The sequence below is a fragment of the Nanorana parkeri genome, unplaced genomic scaffold (assembly GCF_000935625.1).
Source record: "Nanorana parkeri isolate BGI_ZX_2015 unplaced genomic scaffold, ASM93562v1 scaffold1324, whole genome shotgun sequence".
In the NCBI taxonomy this organism is placed as follows: domain Eukaryota; kingdom Metazoa; phylum Chordata; class Amphibia; order Anura; family Dicroglossidae; genus Nanorana; species Nanorana parkeri.
The window spans coordinates 402,116-415,825 of record NW_017307592.1 but is presented as its reverse complement, the minus strand read 5'-3'; the positions used below and the strand labels follow the sequence as shown (position 1 = coordinate 415,825).

General features: G+C 49.7%; 2 protein-coding genes across 2 annotated transcripts in view; one reads left to right on the top strand and one right to left on the bottom strand.

Annotated features, from left to right (window-relative positions):
• Window positions 1-6,979: 6,979 nt before the first annotated feature.
• Window positions 6,980-10,717, bottom strand: SLC39A1 (solute carrier family 39 member 1). Its single transcript, XM_018569344.1, has 5 exons — window positions 10,688-10,717; window positions 10,219-10,370; window positions 8,194-8,384; window positions 7,757-7,887; window positions 6,980-7,649 (listed from the first exon to the last, which is right to left on the bottom strand). Exons 1-5 carry the CDS (start codon window positions 10,715-10,717, stop codon window positions 7,014-7,016), a joined length of 1,140 nt encoding a protein of 379 aa, XP_018424846.1. The 3' UTR covers window positions 6,980-7,013.
• TDRKH (tudor and KH domain containing) overlaps window positions 10,292-13,710 on the top strand; it is a 16,165-nt gene continuing 12,746 nt past the window's right edge. The window contains exons 1-5 of the mRNA XM_018569343.1: window positions 10,292-10,429; window positions 11,150-11,284; window positions 11,361-11,467; window positions 12,508-12,700; window positions 13,561-13,700. Coding sequence (XP_018424845.1) covers window positions 11,173-11,284; window positions 11,361-11,467; window positions 12,508-12,700; window positions 13,561-13,700 — 552 coding nt within the window. The 5' untranslated portion in view covers window positions 10,292-10,429; window positions 11,150-11,172. The remainder of the gene's footprint in view (window positions 10,430-11,149; window positions 11,285-11,360; window positions 11,468-12,507; window positions 12,701-13,560; window positions 13,701-13,710) is intronic.

The following is a 13,710-nucleotide window of genomic DNA, read 5'->3' as shown; positions in this document are numbered from 1 at the left end:
GAACTCCTTGGTAGAGGAGCAGCCCTTGAAATCTGACTCAGCTCTGCCCTGCCCCCTCCTCCTCCTCTCCCTCCCTCCCCATCCTCTTCCTCCCTCCCCATCCTCTTCCTTCTCCCAATCCAGGAATCCCTCCGTCATCCCCGTCCCTCCTCCTCCCCCAAGGGAACCGTCCTGGACCGCACTCCTTCAGCGTTTTCCAACACGCCGGAGACGATCCAATATTGTCCGCAGGAAAAAGTCCAGGTCCCCTTCGAGACGGTCACTCAAACCCGAAGTGCAATGTGTGCCGAGACGCAGAGCAGCGCTCGTGAGCATGCAGGTTTTTTTTAGTGGACGGCCCAATGTTGACATTTCCAGGAGAGGACGGCTGACGCGTTTCTCAGTACGGGCCCATTCACATTTCTGGAAACGCGCAGACATCGGTGTCATTCATTTTGAACGACGCGACCAACGCACTACTAACAGAAAAAAAAAGAAGCTTGGGTCCATTGTTTCCTGCGATAGGCCCCATTTACACCTAGGCATTCACGGAACGCCTAGGTGTGGGCGAGGACTTAGGGCCTATTCGCAATATTGAGTCGCAGGGACGCCTGTTACATGCGTCAGGGCGATACGTTGCCATTTGTTCTGGTTGACGGACGTGCGTTGCGCGCATTGCGATGCACCATCAGAAATGGCAACCCAATCGTAATGCGCGTCAATGCGTGCGCCGCTATGGTGTGAATGGGCTCCAATGTGCACTTCCAGCCTATTGAAAACAAGTGGGACGCCATTTTTTGTGTGGCATTTTTACCTTTCCCAGAAGTCTTCAGGGTGGTCATGTGACATGTGGGGTCTCCTTTATGGTGCAGGGAGGTCCGCCATGAACCGTCGCACTGTCATGGCAGGGTGCCCCGGTTATGTCCTTCCAAAGGCGGGTCTTTGATGCCCCACACCAGGGGTATCCAAACTCCGGCCCCCCAGCTGTGGTGAAACTACAAATCTCATGATGCATCTCTCTCCTGTGAGAATCTTGCAATGCCTCATGGGATTTGTAGTTCAACCACAGCTGGAGGGCCGGAGTTTGGCTACCCCTGCCCCACACTCACTGGATGTCCTCAGTCTTCCACATTGAATGGTGCTGGGCAGTGGTGGGCAACGTTGGCCCTCCGGTTGTTGTGGAACTACAAGTCCCATGAGGCATTGCATGACTCTGACAGCCACAGGCATGACTCCCAGAAGCATGATGGGATTTGCAGTTTCAGCACAGCTGGAGTGCTGAGGTTGCCTACCCCTGGTGTTGGCCATTAACCTGGAAGACTGAGGACATCTAGTGGCCAAAAGCAATTACTGCAGAGAGAACGAACATTGCAACCAGTGACCAATAAAACATATATATACCCGGCAACACATGATGGGGGCATATTAATAACGCAGCGAATCAGACATTCAGGTGCATGTGTTTTAAATGGCAATTATGGCATCGTTGTCCAGAAAAGCTCCAACTTCTCTCATTGAAATGAGGAAGCATTTCCTCAGTCTCCCCTCCCCCAGTGATCAGTGTACTGCAGGCAGGAGGAAGCAGATCCTCAGTCTCCTAACTTTGTAGCAAGTTTCCAGGTGAGTGTGCAGCAGGGGGCTGATCTGTGTCAGTCATTTGTGAACACAGCCAAGAGCGGCGAGGGCGGCATCTCTCAATAGAACGGCAGGGTGGTATTATTTTTAATGGCTGTTTGTGGCCATGTTATGATGCCCGGGGGAAGGGAATAGTTTTAGCAATGTGAACGCCTTTGCATCAATTCGTGACAGAACCTGTATCGTTGCATCAATTTCGGTGCCATCCACTTCCATGGCAGGCGAATGCAAAGCTCAACACACACCTTACAATCTCCTTTAGATCTACCGACAAGTATGTAGTAGAAGAGCCCATCTGATTGGATGCAGGTTGATTGGATAGGTGAGGCGGGTCCTCATATTACAGAGTTTTGGTAAATCTAACTGAGATTGTATGGTGACCCTTAGATCTACCAACAAGTATGTAGTAGAAGAGCCCATCTGATTGAATACAGATTGATTTCATGGATCAGGTAGGTCCTCATTTTTCATAGTTTTTGTAAATCTAAAGTTGATTGTACAAAGATTGTATGGTGACCATAAACGTTACAATCCGACCATGCAATCTCCTTTAAATTAACCAAATCTATGTAATATGAGGACCTACCTCACCTATTCAATCAATCTGCATCCAATCAGGCAGGCTCTTCTACTACATACTTGTTGGTAGATCTAAGGGTCACCATACAATCTCCATTAGATTTACCAAAACTATGTAATATGAGGACCTGTCTCACCCGTCCAATCAATCTGCATCCAATCAGGCAGGCTCTTCTACTACATACTTGTTGGTAGATCTAAGGGTCGCCGTACACGTTCCAATCTGATCATACAATCTTCGCACAATCAACTTTAGATATACCAAATCTATGTAATACGAGGACCTTCCTAATCTATCTAATCAGGAAGGCTCTTCTACTACAAAGTTGTTGGTAGATCTAAGCGTCGCCATACAGTCTCCATTAGATTTACCAAATCTATGTTATAGGAGGACCTGCCTCACTTATCCAATCAATCTGCATCCTATCAGATGGGCTCTTCTACTACATACTTGTTGGTAAAGGAGATTGTACTGTGTATTGCCAGCTTCAGGGAGCTGATGACCCCCGCCAGGCGTCTGCGGATGGTCGCCGACAGTGTTTCTGGTCATGGGCAAAGTGCCGTAACCCATAGCAACCATAGATCGCCATCTCTAGCTCCGCCCACACACGAGACCGGACACAGAGGTTTAATTGATGTTTATTATAAACGTACATTGTGTGCTGTACGGCAATCCGCGGCAAAAGTGCGTACAAATCTCTCCCACACCAGAAGATCTACAATCTATCCAGACATCGGAAGTCGTGAAAGGCGGCAAAACCGTCCTATAAAAAAAAATAATCCTCATCTCTATACGATGATACAAAGTTTGTGCTTCTACTATATACGAGTTCAACGTGGAATTCGGCGAATGATTCCACCGCGCGCATGTGCGGCCAATCTTCAGCGTCAAATCCTGTGCAGGGCAACCGCGGCCCTGCAGCTCGGGTGGAACTACAAGTCCCGTGAGGCATTGTAGGACTCTGCCAGCCACAGGCGTGACTCCCAGAGCCAGAGGCATTATGGGATTTGTAGTTCAGCACAGCTGGCGGGCCGAGGTTGCCTCCCCCTGCTGTGGGACATCTTCAACCCGAAAGACTGAGAACACCGAGCGGCGAATGATTCATCTTTCCTAACCGCAATACATTCGCCGCCCTACAAATCAGACCCCAAAATCCTCATTCAGGTTCCGATTGGCCTTTGAACCCGGCAGCGACGCAAAGCGTTTGCGCCTTGGGGCGATGGCGGCAAAACTGGTCGAAAAATCGTTTTATTATTAACACTTTTTTTTTTTTTACTGCGTCATTTTAAATTCACAAATATATAAAATGTAACAAAATAGAACATGTGACCCGAAACTAGAAAGCGATGCTCATGAGAAATCCAACCGTTACATCGGATTGGTTTGCGCTGGTAAGTCATGTGATCTGCAGTCAGGCGTTGCCTCCAATCACGGCGAGGCGTTGTGCAATTAAATGGAGATCAACTCCAATCAAATCTATTCATTGCATTCTTTACTGGGTCCAGTCTGTATACAAGGCCTGAACAATTCATCATGGCTGCTCCCTCTATCTTCTTCACCATAATGCTCTGTACGTGGAGCTGATGCTGTGCAGTCACATGCCTACCCTGCAGGTGGACAGAGCTGCCATTTTATCATGACCACATCCTGCCACCAACCATGGTGGGGATAGCTGTAGACCTGTCAACCCCCCAGCATAGGGCTAACTCAGCCATCCTTAAAGTGATCACTTTAAGAAGTCCCCTTGTTATTGCATTTCATCATGGCTACCTCCTGCCTCTAGTCATAGAGGGGATAGGTGTAGACCTGTCACAGCATGGGGCTAACTCAGCCATCCTTAAAATGATCACTTTAAGAAGTCCCCTTGTTATTGCATTTCATCATGGCTACCTCCCATCACCAGGCATAGGGGGGATAGGTGTAGACCTGTCAACCCCCCAGCATGCGGCTAACTCAGCCATCCTTAAAGTGATCACTTTAACACATCACCCTGTTACGCCATTTCATCATGGCTACCTTCTGCCTCCAGCCATAGGGGGGATAGCTGTAGACCTGTCAACCCCCCCTAACTACCTCCTCCTTAAAGTGATCACTTCAAGAGGTCCCCCTGTGCTGCCATTACACTACACAGAATTATCTCCACATGTGGTACATGCTAAACCCCAAACCCCCCCCCTGCTGGTGTAGATACATACTGCAAGCTGGATTCGCTCACGGCGGACATTATTTAAAGGGACTGGTCTTATACGACCTTTGCTGAGTAATTATTGCTTTCAGTACAATCTGGGTATCCTCGGCCTTATTTAATAAGGAAAAAGTGCCATGACGATGTGCAAGATGAGCCAACCCATAGCAACCAGGCAGCCATGTTTTTCTTCCGCAACAGGAAGTGTGCTCAGCTGCACTCTAAATGTCCTTCCTGCCAACAGGTGACACCCCACGTGTGTCCCAGTGGTAGTAAAAGTTAAATGTCTATAAAAATACGGGTTATATTTTATATATATATATATTGGCACAGCAGATGGACACCAATGGGGTGACCAATACAGGCAACCACTTAAAGTGGCCACGTCATCCTACTTAAAATAGAAACGGCTGTGGCCCACCTGACAGCCGGCACCTTAAAAGGTGTCCAAAAGAGCATTTATTTCTTAAAGGGTTAATAAAGAGGGCCCCGGGTATCTAACACCCCGGCAGGGGGAGGGGGGGGGGATTTGGAAGACATGACATACCCAACACTAGATGTGAAATTGCTCTTCTAATACGTTATTTAAATATGGTCACATGACCACTGTAAGCGTTACCATTCCTGCAGACCTTCACCATCTCCCCACGTCTTCAACCCCACTAAGAAAACAAGGTTAGTCACATTTAAAAAGAGGACCTGTCATGAAAGAACTCTGGAGGTTGCTATTGCAGACTACACTTGAAAGTGACAGTTGCCGCTCAAGCTGATCCTCCATCTTCAGTACTGACCCGAAACAAGTCTGGAAATCCCCATCCAGACACTGGTTCGATCCCAGACTTCTCCTAATATCATGATGCCACCTACAACCCACTTAGAAATACTCTCCAATGTGCTGGAAGATCTCTGCTGCTTCCTTTTCTTCTACAGGAAATGGAACTTCCTTTCACTGTGCGGAAAAGTCACTGCGTTGAACCTAAATGGGCAAGCATACAAAAAACAAGGGCTGGACAGGTAGTTACAGAATCCAGGAACCATTCAGGTCAACCTGGGGTCCAGAAAGGCATTTTAACTGTGTTCACGGTTAGAAGCTACAAAGTATTTGGAGCAATTTGTACGGATCTGTGTCCCTTGAGTGGCCCCGCCTATAGACCCAGAGGTCTGAGAAATGTTGCCCACCTCCTCAGCCCACAACTAGAGGATGACAAGATGCAAATTTGTACAAATTTGTGGTCTGGAAGGAAAGATTACCAAATTGCTCTGAATTCTTGATGTCATGGCCTCAGCGCTGTGGTTCCCCTTAAGGGAACACAGGTGCCTGTTAAAGGGTATGTCCCTCTGTTCATTCAGGATTCTCTTGGTAGACTTCAACCCCACCTACTGATACTTACCCACCAACGCTGCTCTGGACGCCTGAGTCTAACTCCTATGTAAGCTCCATGTCAGAGTCTATCTAGGATTAGTGACCTTCTCCCCTCCCCAAATTGACCAATTTCCTGCCCTGGCAATCGGCCACTTACAGCACTGCATCCTGGGAGGTTACATGCTCCCCCATAACAGGAAGAACCGGGTATTTCCAAGGGTTCCGACAACCAGTAGAGCAAGGTGAAGGTGAGTATCAGTGGGGTTGGAGTTGGGTGTTCAAGAGAACTTGTCCCTTTGGCCTTCCAGGGCAAAGGGACAGGTCCTCTTGAAAATCCAAAAAGGACATGTCCCATTGCCTTGGAAGGCCAAAGAGCAGGATTCACTTTCGCAACAGTCAAGGTTTAAAAACTCTGGCGCCATATTTGTTTTTTTAGGCCTGTTGGTGACCTGGGAACCCACCTTGTCTCATTGCCGTGGAAGGCCAAAGAGTAGGATTCCCTTTCGCAACAGTCAAGCTTTAAAAACTATGGCGCCATATTTGTTTTTTTAGGCCTGTTGGTGACCTGGGAACCCACCTTGTCCCATTGCCTTGGAAGGCCAAAGAAAAGGATTCCCCTTTCACAACAGTAAAGGTTTAAAAACTCTGGCGCCATATTTGTTTTTTTAGGCCTGTTGGTGACCTGGGAACCCACCTTATCCCTTTTGCCTTGGAAGGCCAAAGGGTAGGATTCCCTTTCGCAACAGTAAAGGTTTAAAAACTCTGCCGCCATATTATTTTTTTAGGCCTGTTGGTGACCTGGGAACCCACCTTGTCCCTTTTGCCTTGGAAGGCCAAAGATAAGGATTTCCCTTTCACAACAGTAAAGCTTTAAAAACTCTGGCACCATATTTGTTTTTTGGGCCTGTTGGTGACCTGGGATCCCGCCTTGTCCCTTTTACAGATTTTTTTAAAGCTTAGTTATGTCCATTTGGCACAATTTTACCTAAATGCCCTCAAAAAGTTTATCTTGTTCTTCAAAAGATGGAGGAGAAACAACCAACACAATTTTTAAGAGACAGACTGCGAAAGAAGAGAAGGTTGCTGGTTACAGTCCAGAATTCAACTGTTTTGGTCAGATACCAAAACAGATAGTTGAGGAGCCATGGTGGGACTCATGGTTGGCTTATGGTTCAGGGCCTTGTCTTTGGCCATCGTTGGCCACCTTTGTCGTCAGTGCTCATGAAGGGGTGGGGTAGGGCGAGACAGAGACATCCTGTAGACAATCCATCCTAGATCTTGATAAACAAGATGGCGGTGATGACCGAGAAGCCGCACAGCATCACTATAACCTTGCCGATGCGCTGGTCGCCAGAATTCAGTTCGTGAGGGAGGATCTCCAGGAAGGTGATGTACAAGAAGGTGCCGGTGGCGATGCCCTCCAGGACACTGCGAGCAAGTTGGTGCAAGGGGTTGGAAGACTCCGTCAGGGCCACGCCAAGGCCGATGCCCAGAGGAGTCATAAAGGAGAAGAGCAGAAGGCAAACCAGGATGACCCGAGGGCGCAGGCGGCCCTGGCCCAACTTTAAGGTCAAGCTGAAGGAGATGATGCACTTGTGGATGAGGAGTGCCAGACAGGTCTCAAGGACCTTCCCGCTCTCCCGCAGGAGGCCAACCGCCAAGCCCTCCAGGATGGAATGCAGAGAGAGCGACACGACCAGGATGACCGCACGCACTGCCGAGTGTGCGTTGACATCCACATGCACGTGCGGCTGGTCTGGGCCAGAGTGGCGGACCTCCGAGGCCAGGAGGGAGTGCGTCTCTTCTGACCAGCCCGGCTGGTCCTTGTAGCTCAGCACGATCTGCTCCATGACCAGAACCAGGAAGAACCCCATGGCCAAGATGAACTCCTGAAGCGGGAACTGGAGCTACGTGGGGGGAAAAAGGGATATTATTTTATAGAACGTTACCAGAAGTTGCACCACAAGCGCCACACTATGGTTGGTGTTGGGATGAATAGAAGCGACATACTCACCGTTATATTCAGCTTGCTGAACGCCTCACCGATGCTGGAGAGGTAGTCAGGCAGCAGGTCCAGCAGACAGGTTGCCAGGAAGACGCCGCCGGCAAAACAACTGATCAAGCTTAACGCTCTGTGACGGGTACCTACAAAGACATTGAAGGCACAACTCAGAAACTACATCCAAACTAGAACGGTCCCTGCGCAATTCTTTTCTAGGAAGCCCCTTGTCATCATCATCATCCTCCATGTTCTTTATACTGAATAGTGAGACTTCCATTTTCTGAAGCCTACAGTTGATCTTCTACTACTGCCTGCTGACACACCTAGAAGGAGACTGTCATGGCGGCTCCGTGGAGCATTCATAGACAGTGGGAAAGTATACAGGTCACTCATGGCCCCTTGCCTGCTCTTCCAGTCTAAGTCCCTCCCTCGCTGGTCCCGGTTCTTACTCAAGATGTCGCTGCTCCCCTGACGTCGGAGGAGGAAGAGGGGGATGAGGCCGCTGATGAGAGTGAGGAGAAGTAAGGTAACCAATGAGCCGATCTTCACCTCCAGGTCGGTGACGAAGGGGGAGGAAGAGGCCTCCAGGTCTGGGCTCCACACTATCCTGGCCAGGCCTCCTTCCATGATGGCACCAGCACTGGGGAGAAAAAACACAACGGGCATCAGACGTCACCATTTTCTGATTGCACATATACTGTGGGGGGGCGAGCAAGACAAGAGTCTGGGAAAAGGCCAGGGAAGGGGCTGATGGGTGGAGGGGGAGAGTAATATGTATAGGAAGGGGTTGGAGGGAATCAGGGTAGGAAGAGGGCAGTATGTTTAGAAGAGGGTAAGAGGGATGGGGAGGAAGTGATAATGGGGGTAGGAGGAGGGTGCAATGTATAGGAGGGCTTGGGGACAGGAGAGGGGGGTAAAAAGAGGGCAGTATGTATAGGGTGAGGTAGGAGGGATGGAGATAAAGTGTTAATGGGGGTAGGAGGAGGGTGCAATGTATAGGAGGGTGTAGGAGGGATTGGGAAGGGGAGAGGGGGTAAAAAGAGGGCAGTATGTACAGGAAGGGGTAGAAGAGATAAGAGATGGGGGAGGAAGTGGTAATGAAGATTGGAAGAGGGCAGTATGTATAAAATGGGTTAAGAGGAATGGGGGGTAGGAAGAGGGCAGTAGGTATAGGAGGGATGGGGATGAAGTGTTAATGGGGGTATGAGGAGAGGGCAATATGTAGGAGGGTTTGGGAAGGGGGATAAAAAAAAAGAGGGCAGTATGTATAGGGTGGGGTAGAAGAGATGGGGGAGGAAGCGGTAATAGGGGTAGGAATAGGGCAGTATGGGGTATGGAGGGAGGGTGATGGTGGTATTAGGAGGGCAGTATCTATGAAAGGGGGTATGAGGGATGGGAAGGTAACGGGGGTAGAAAAATGGTATTATGTAGAGGAGGGATGAGGGAATAAGTGCTAATGAAGGTAAGGGTGAGATGTATAGGCGGAGGTAGGAGAGATGGGGGAGGGGAGACGGGGTAGGTAGAGGGCATGGTGTATAGGAAGGGTAGGAAAAGAAGAGGCAACAGGGGTACTAAATATACAGTTATACTTTAAAAAGAACCAGTTAAGCATGGGCAATTGTCAGAATCTGAACCTTCATTGTTATAGACCAGGGGTAGGCAGTCTTGGCACTCTGGTGTGGAACTACAAGTCTCGCCATGATTTGCAAGACTGACATCCCCATGCATGAATTGCAAAGGCATGATGGGATTTGTAGTTTTGCCACATCTAGCGTGCTGCTCAGGAATGGCTCTTTGTGCTTTTATTCCCTTGTATCTTCTCCCTGTCACAGCAGCCATGTAGGGCTGTGAGGACCCCCCCTGGAGGTCTCCTGGCTGAGCTAAAGGCTGATAATTGACACTCTGTCCATCTTCCAGGAGGTTGTATGACAGTCAGCCTTTGCTTTTCTATTGGGGGGGCTGAAAGCATGATATGGTTGCTGCGACAAGCATAATAAAAAGGGAACAACAGCACACGGGTGAGGCTGTATTATTAGAACAATATAATAGCGAAGATTGACATTATTACAGGTAACTATTGGTCACGTGTTCTCTTTAAATTAGATCCAGACAGGCCAACTTTAACCTCACTCTCGCTCTACCTGAGCTGTGGGCGGTGCTATCAGGCGGCAGGCCAATGAGCGATCTGCTTACCCCACACTAGAGGCCGAACTCTGTCTACTACACTTACACGGCGGAGGTCTCCTGAAAAATGGCCGCCCGGTACCGACACTAGCTAACCGACTAATACCCGGGCAGAGGGGCAAATACAGGACTGTGTGCGGGCAGGTGGGAGTCATGTGGGGTTGGGGGAAGAGAAGAGGGGCTTGTGGGAGGAGGATGGAAGGAAGGGGTGGGATGTTGGTGATAAGTGCGCTATATATGGGGGGTGGGTGCTAGATATAGGGTAGAAATGGGGCATGATGGTATTATACCCGGTACACGCCGTGAGGTGGTCGCTGTGGACGGGGGCAGACAAGCGCAAGTCTCTCCTCGGTTCTTCCGTGGCTCCTCCTCCCTCCTGTTTGCAGTGCGCATGCTCGGAACAGCCGCCATCTTGGTACACCCGAAAGTGGGCGGTGCTGAGCTATTAAATAGGCGGTGAAAGCCCCAAACACGCGCAGTTGCTTGTGATAGACCCGGTGGGTGAGTTTTATTTCCAGCCTCAATAAGGTGTAATACCCCGAGCGGGTATTTACTGGTTGTTTCCATTGAACACTGCTCAAATGTCTCATTTATCTAAGCCTACTTATGGATTCTAAGGGGATGGTCATGACTGGTACCTAATCCCCCTCATGTCTCTAGAGGGGGGTGGTCATGTGGCTGCAAGATAACACCGGTCACTCTTTGCCCCCCCCTCCAATGTTCAGCAGCTATAAATTGCATGCACTGCATGAAACTCACCACTGCCCCTCCGTCGCAGACCGCCAACATCGCCCAGTCTCAAAACCGCTCTATGGTCACTTTAGTTATGGGGGGATTCTATCGGGTTGCGATGTCTCCTGACTACTTGGAACAGCGCGGCACCCCGGCGCTGAGATTTGTGCCCCTGAGTTCCCAACTCCGCCTCCCTTGCTGTGTTCTTAACTCCACCCCCTGCTGATAGCTAATTTGTATTCATGGAGACTGAAGCAGCAGGAGGAGTGAGACACCATGGCAGAGAGGGACAGACATGTGTCCACCTGTAACAAGTGGCAGGGAGTGTCAGGATGGGGATCGCCTGTCACAACATTCCTGGAAGCGCCGGGGACTTGGGGGCAGGGTCCGGCCTGGAGCTTGATCAGTACTGAAGGCTGTGACCCTGTTGTCCACCCTCCAGGATTTTTCCTCTGCTGCCCTCTTTAACCCTCCGCCTTTTGCCTGCAGGTCTCTGCTCCGTTGTGTCCACCATGGCTGGTTGGAACAATCTCAGCACCAGGCAGAAGGTGGCGGTGGCCCTCGGCGTGTCTGCAGGTGCCGCGGTGCTCTGTGTCTGCTACGTCAAGTACCGCAGCAGGAGAGGTAATGAGTCCGGAAGGTTTTTCTTTTCATAGCCCCCCTTCCTGCTGAACCCCTGTGTCTTTGTCTCCTCCCACAGCGCTGGAATCTCCAGAATGCCCAGAGGACACCTGTGAGCTTCGATTTAAGATTTCCGAACATGGGGTGAAGCGACTCACGGCAGATGGAGATGACATCATCGGTCAGGTGAAGTCCGCGCCCTCCCCTGTGACCTTCCAATGGTGGGCACTACCAGTCGGAGCACTGGTATTAGCTGATTGGATAGTGGCATAGCATGTGTGTAGGGGGCGGCATACAGTAGGGAGATTTTTAAAAATGGCGTATGCTTGTCAGCATTATTGCCACTCAGACGTTCTTGCACGGGGTGCTGTGCATCTAGAGAAATGCGTGGTGGTGCAGTATTACTGCTGCACTTGGATTGATCATGTGACATAGCAAGGGCAGAGCCACTAATTTTGTAGCATTTCAGGAGGTGTACTAGGACTGATCATGTGACATGGCAAGGGCAGAGCCACTATATTGTGCCATTTCAGGAGGTGCACTGGGGACTGATCATGTGACATAGCAAGGGCAGAGCCACTATATTGTGGCATTTCAGGAGGTGCACTAGGACTGATCATGTGACATGGCAAGGGCAGAGCCACTATATTGTGGCATTTCAGGAGGTGCACTGGGGACTGATCATGTGACATGGCAAGGGCAGAGACACTATATTGTGGCATTTCAGGAGGTGCACTGGGGGACTGATCATGTGACATAGCAAGGGCAGAGCCACTATATTGTGGCATTTCGGGAGGTGCACTGGGGAATGATCATGTGACATAGCAAGGGCAGAGCCACTCATTTTGCAGCTCGTTTTGTAGCATTTCAGGAGGTGCACTGGGGACTGATCATGTAACATAGCAAAGAGCCACTATATTGTGACATTTCAGGAAGTGCACTAGGACTGATCATGTGACATAGCAAGGGCAGAGCCACTGATTTTGTAGCATTTCAGGAGGTGCACTGGGGATTGATCATGTGACATAGCAAGGGCAGAGCCACTCATTTCATAGGATTTTAGTTGGCCTGGAATGGGCCTCTCAGTCAGTACCTACTGGACAGAAGCAGGTGAGGATTAGCTATAAAGTGTTGTAATAATCCCTGCAGTCTTTAGAGCTCACTTGGAGGAGGGGCTGTTTTTTTTTGGAGCTGGTTCCTGTACTGCCTTCTTTCTTCCCCCGCAGTTCTCAAAACAGACGGGAGCTCGTATTGAGCTGAGCCAACATACGGACTCTGACGGGTTTCGGGAGCTGACGATTAGAGGGAGCCCCGACCAGATCCGCCAGACCAAAGAGCTGCTCGCGAGTGTCTTTAATGATGATACCTTGATACAGGTGGAGATGCACCTACCTGACCGATACGTGTGCCGGATTATAGGTAGGTTTCCGGGAAGCCCGTCATAAGGTGGGGAGGGGCTATTATAAGTCCTGTGAATGCGTATATTCCATCTCGTGATGCTGTCCTGGAAGACTAATGGAAATAGAGTTACCGGTAAGTCCTAACTCTGAATATTGAATTGATCAGGGACCCGTCTTGTTTCTTTTTTGCTACTGGACGGTAAGCTGAATGTCCCACCGAAAAGTTATTGTTTACTTCTGCACATGGCAGAACTTTAACATTTATCCATGTAAAGAGAACCAGTCTCGAGCGGTTGGAATTGTGCTACATTGAGTCGTAAGGTTTTCCGTTCATTGATGGACACAACAGAGATCTTGAATTTCTGACCATTGGGTTATAGTGCCACCTTCAGGAATAGCACAATAAGCAAAAAAAACATAAGCACAGCCAAGGGGCGCCCCCTGGTGGTGGCCAGATCCCCCATCCACTAAAGGCAGTTCCGCTTTTCTTCGTCTGCTAGAGGCAGTTCAGTTGTTCACTAATTGGAGTAAGGATGCTGCAACTGCACCACCGGTAGTTCCGCCCCCAGGGCTGTTCAATGGCTGTGCCAGGGAGGAGTTAAAGAACTGAACAGGCACTGCCATGGACCGCTATTTGCAGGTGCCCAGCAGGCTGCCGAGGTTCCCACAAGCACAGGAACTAGGACAGCTGCTGCTGTTTAAAAAAAATTTAAAGGGCCGGTATCGGCCTTAAGAATCGGGGCATTTTCAGGAGTACAAGACTTGTGAAAATGCCTGGTGTCGGCCCCCGGTACTAGTATCAGTATTGGGACATCCCTATAGAATACCTGTTAGGTGTCATTAATTGGTACTTCTCATCTTCCATATGATTGGTTTCAGGACCAGGAGGACAACAAATCCAAGACATAAGTAAAACTTCTGGGGCCAAAATCCAGTGTGAGCGCCAGCCAGAGAACAGCTTGGGTCCAGCGAGGTGCATCACCATAACTGGATCATGGGGGCAAGTGGAGGCCGCCAAGGTGTGTAAGT

Bases quoted from the DNA above. Each gene is read 5' to 3' on its own strand.
- SLC39A1 (XM_018569344.1), bottom strand. From the start codon at position 10,717: ATGTTGGCGGTCTGCGACGGAGGGGCAGTG. The intron at 10,371-10,687 runs GTGAGTTTCATG...CCTATTTAATAG, and splicing joins TCTGCGACGGAGGGGCAGTG to CTCAGCACCGCCCACTTTCG. The intron at 8,385-10,218 runs GTATAATACCAT...TTTTCTCCCCAG, and splicing joins CACCTCACGGCGTGTACCGG to TGCTGGTGCCATCATGGAAG.